The sequence below is a fragment of the Rhagoletis zephyria genome, unplaced genomic scaffold, assembly GCF_001687245.7.
Source record: "Rhagoletis zephyria isolate East Lansing unplaced genomic scaffold, Rhagoletis_zephyria_1.1 Rzeph_scaffold_21347, whole genome shotgun sequence".
Taxonomy (NCBI): domain Eukaryota; kingdom Metazoa; phylum Arthropoda; class Insecta; order Diptera; family Tephritidae; genus Rhagoletis; species Rhagoletis zephyria.
This window is the reverse complement of record NW_016178405.1, coordinates 3,422-7,882: the sequence shown is the minus strand read 5'-3', so window position 1 is coordinate 7,882 and position 4,461 is coordinate 3,422. Positions and strand designations below refer to the sequence as shown.

General features: G+C 40.5%; 1 protein-coding gene across 1 annotated transcript; it reads left to right on the top strand.

Annotated features, from left to right (window-relative positions):
- Window positions 1–1,079: 1,079 nt before the first annotated feature.
- On the top strand, window positions 1,080–4,218 carry Lip1 (Lipase 1; the record flags this gene model as incomplete). Its single annotated transcript, XM_017637489.1, has 5 exons — window positions 1,080–1,257; window positions 3,012–3,223; window positions 3,312–3,455; window positions 3,523–3,660; window positions 3,748–4,218. Coding segments are annotated over 5 exons (1,143 nt in total), but the record flags the coding sequence as incomplete, so codon positions are not given.
- Window positions 4,219–4,461: the final 243 nt, after the last annotated feature.

The window sequence follows — 4,461 nt, the reverse complement described above, 5'->3', positions numbered from 1 at the left end:
GTGAATAGCTTAGTGCGTATGTGTGTTCGCTGCTCTTGGTTTTGTATGGAAAATGCATAAGTCGCTTAAACGCGTTTAACTGCATAGCTGACGCGCTATTAAGGCCACACTTGATACGATTTTAGCACTTTCTTTCAATGTGTGCCACATTCTCGAGGCTAAGTTTGAAATATCTTGAACGGCACCCCTCCGGAACGGAACCTTAGTTCTTCGCGCACAGCGCTTCAATGACAAGTACGCTACACAATTGGGTCAACCAACTGATAATGAAGAGAGTCTGAAACGTGGCCCTCTCATAAGATTTAACCCAATTAAGTGGAAAACTCTCGCTGTCTTCATTTTATCTATAAAATTGTTAAAGTGACGTTGAAGTGTAGTTACGCGAACTCGTTTTATAATTTTTTTTTTTCAAATTTTTACTTCGCCCTTAAGCAATATTAGATTCTTGTACATGATAGTAATTTGGAATTCACAATTAATTTATAGTCCCTTACTATGCCACTTGTGCAACCGATTAGCAAAAAATCCTCAGAGCCTGAGGTGCCTCTTCAATCGCTCGTAAATTCAATGCCTGATAAACAATAAGCAAGAGTTCAGCCTTCGACACTTTTGTTTCATCTGCACGTTGACGATGATATCTAATTATTTCCATAATTGCCAAATAAACTTCTTCTCTACCGAGGTTTCAATAAAACACCAACTAAATAAGACAGTTTTGCATCTCACAGAGACACTTTGCTGAAAGTTTGTTTAGCTAACAACATCATCACACGTCACTTTATCATTGCATTACTTTCACACATCCTTCATAATCACTTGTTCGCATCATACATATACACAGAGCATTATTAGTAAATCTTTCTCCACATCCATATTTGCATATGCAATGCCTTATTGCTTCCGCTGTGCATCCCACCGAACAACTATTCCGCAAACATCTTCCGCCCAACTTCGCATGAATGAACGGTACCTTCAACTGGGCCCATACCCTCAACTGCGACAACATCTCCATCTGCTGTGCTGTCCAACTCATCTATGTGCGTGCCTGCCTGCCATGTTTGCCTATGTCCATCAACTAGGATAAATTAATCGCTAAGTATGGCTATCCGGCGGAAGTGCATCATGTCACCACCGAAGATGGCTACATACTGACCATGCACCGCATCCGACGACAAGGCGCTCAGCCATTCTTCTTGCAACACGGACTCGTCGACAGCTCGGCCGGCTATGTTATAATGGGGCCGAATGTCAGTTTGGGTAAGTGACATACATACATACATACATATTTACAATACTAGCCCACACCCATACCTTTTGCATTTGCTACACAAACCAGAAGCTTAACTATGCCACAAAGCTGCTGTTATTGTTTTTATTGTTGCTTTTAAGTTTGTTAAGCAGCATCAAGCGCATCGGCTGATATGCTAATGCTGTCTATTCGTTGCCTCCCTCTGGTTGCTGTTATTACTTTGACTGTTACTGCTTGTTGTTTTTGTTTAATATTAAACCAGCTGTTGCCATATTTATCTACTTACTTTGTTGTTGTTGTTGTTGTTGTTGTTGCCGATGATGTTGTTTAGCCAACCAGCGTTGTTTGGTGGTGCACCACTGCATGCGTGGTTAAGTGTTGTTGGTTTACTTTAGTATGCAGACATACATATACATACATATATGTATTTGTATATAAGTTATGGCAAATTCATAATCCCTTTTCCAAACTATAACCACAGCTGCACTAATCACTTCAAGCCATCTAGTCCTGTCGCTATTCACGTGTGCACGAGTGTAAGTATGCATATGCACATCTAAGTGAGATGTATGTACATACATACATACATATGTGCATAAGTGCAAGACAATGCTGCGTAATTGCCGACATAGTGTAATTAATTAAATGGAAATGTTTGCAATAATCGCATATACACTTGGGATGATTTCATTTGATTTGGCACTCATCGACATCTTCCATATTTGTGAAATCGCCTCATATATATATTTACTTACCACACGCGCCAGCATAGCTCGCTCTTAGCAATTTGTTTGCAAACTAATGATTTTGTAATTATGGGGTTATGCTAAAACATATGCAATTATTATGCGACAATTATCTGAAGGCAGTATAAAAATTAAACGAATGTACATACGTTAAAAAAATAACAATAGCGCCTACTTGAATGCTTGAAAAATTTGCTAAGGAACACAGAGTAAGATATGTTTAATAAAGTTAATAAGGCGCCAAGTTTTCATACTTCCACTAAGTCTATTTCGGCCTTATGCGTGCCCGGGATTAATCCAAGTTGTCTTACTGTTATACATGAAATTATGGATGTCAAATAGTTTCACTTCCGCCATCACTGCCAACCTTTTGGAAAGAAGCTTTTCAAAGTTCCGTACCTGCCTAGTTTGGAAAGAGATGTATCGATTCCTCCTATACTTCCTGCCGGTAACTGCTTCAGAGAGAGCCTTTTGGTATAAGTCATCGAAGAACATTATGCCTGTGTATAACTTTTTCCTAAGAATCCTGAAACACAAGTCCCATAATATCATAATGTAATCAGGGCTGGCATCTACATACTTAAGTCAGCCTCGACCCCGCTCTGGCGCCCTCTTTTAAGTTCACTAAAGACCCCTGCGTACCTCTATTCTAAGCGAAAAGGTCTTTGCGCTGTGTTGCTCACAACATCTGACATACTGAGGCCAGCGAGTCTGTACACCCACTTCAATATTTTCTGACTACTACTTTTCTCTACCGATTTCCAGCAGACCAGAGCTCCATGGGTTATATTCGGTAGTATGACTTTGGTGGTCGACCTCTTTACCTTTAAAAAATATAATTAAATACTTATAACTTGCAGCTCAAAGATCGCCGACAGAGTCTCTCCGTTCTATTTGTTAATCAATATCTTCTCAACCTATTGATTGCAATTTCAGAAAGTCTTAGCAAAGCGGTTAAAGCCCCTTACTTCATTTAAAATATTAGCAAAATAAAAAGAAATACTTTATAATTCCAGCATATCTCTTAGCCGATTACAAATACGATGTGTGGCTTGGTAATGCGCGCGGCAATCGTTATTCGCGAAATCACACCAAACTCGATCCGGATGGTGAAAAATTCTGGGACTTTAGTTGGCATGAGATCGGCATGTACGATCTACCAGCGATGATCGATTATGTGCTGAAGACAACGGGTTTCAAGAAAATTCAATATGCAGGACACTCGCAAGTAAGTGACAAATAGTGCAATGCATTGCATTTAACTTCAAAAAAACAAAAAACAAAAAAAAACAATTAAAAACTTATTTCAAATGCAGGGTTGCACAGCATTTTTTGTAATGTGCTCTAAGCGGCCGGAGTACAACAAGAAAGTGATTATGATGCAGGCGTTGGCGCCAGCCGTTTATGCCTCAGATACGGAAGAGCATCCATATATTCGAGCAATTAGTTTATATTTTCGGGTGAGTACGGATGAAGTTTAGGGAATGATCTGGACCCTTTTAATACTTATGTCGTTTATATTCATAGAGTTTGGTTGGCAGTTCGGTCACTGAAATGTTTAATGGCGAATTTCGATTTCTCTGCCGCATGACGGAAGAGACGGAGCGACTTTGCATTGAGGCTGTATTCGGAATAGTTGGACGAAATTGGGGCGAGTTCAATAGGGTAACCGATTGAAAAAATAACTCCAACATTGAAAAGTTTGCTTAAAATTATACTCTTCCCATCCTTCCATCGCTCTCCCTCTTTTAGAAAATGTTCCCCGTAATTTTGGGTCACTATCCTGCAGGTGTGGCTGCTAAGCAAGTGAAACATTTCATACAAATCATCAAAACGGGCCGTTTCGCACCCTACAGCTACAGCAGCAACAAGAATTTCGCGCTCTACAAGGAGCAAATACCACCGCGCTACAATCTCTCGCTGGTCACAGTGCCCACCTACGTGTATTATTCCAGCAACGACTTGCTCTGCCATCCTGGCGATGTGGAGGCCATGTATAATGATCTCGGCAACGGAATTGGCAAATACCTGGTGCCAATGGAGGAGTTCAATCACATGGATTTCCTGTGGGCAATGAACGTGCGAAAATTAGTCTATGCGCGTATGTTGCGAGTACTGGGGAAGATCAAAGACAACAAGAAGGGAAATAGTACGAGTACGACGACGAGCGCAGCGAGTGCGAATAGTGTGCAGCAAGGTAGGAGGCGGAGAAGAAGGAGGTGAATTCGGAAACGTAATGGCAAGTGGAACTTCTTCTACTCGCACTACGGATCGTTTGGTGCTTCAGCAGCAGGCAACGCTGGCTAGTCAAGGAATGGCCACACTTAAAAGGAATATGTGGTAGTAATTGTAGCAATTTTCTTATACTCACTTCTTATTTTATTTATTTATTTAGTTCGTTAGCTTTAAGAGATGTGTAGGCTCAATTCAGTAGTATATTTACGTAGTGCAAAACACAAAAAAAAA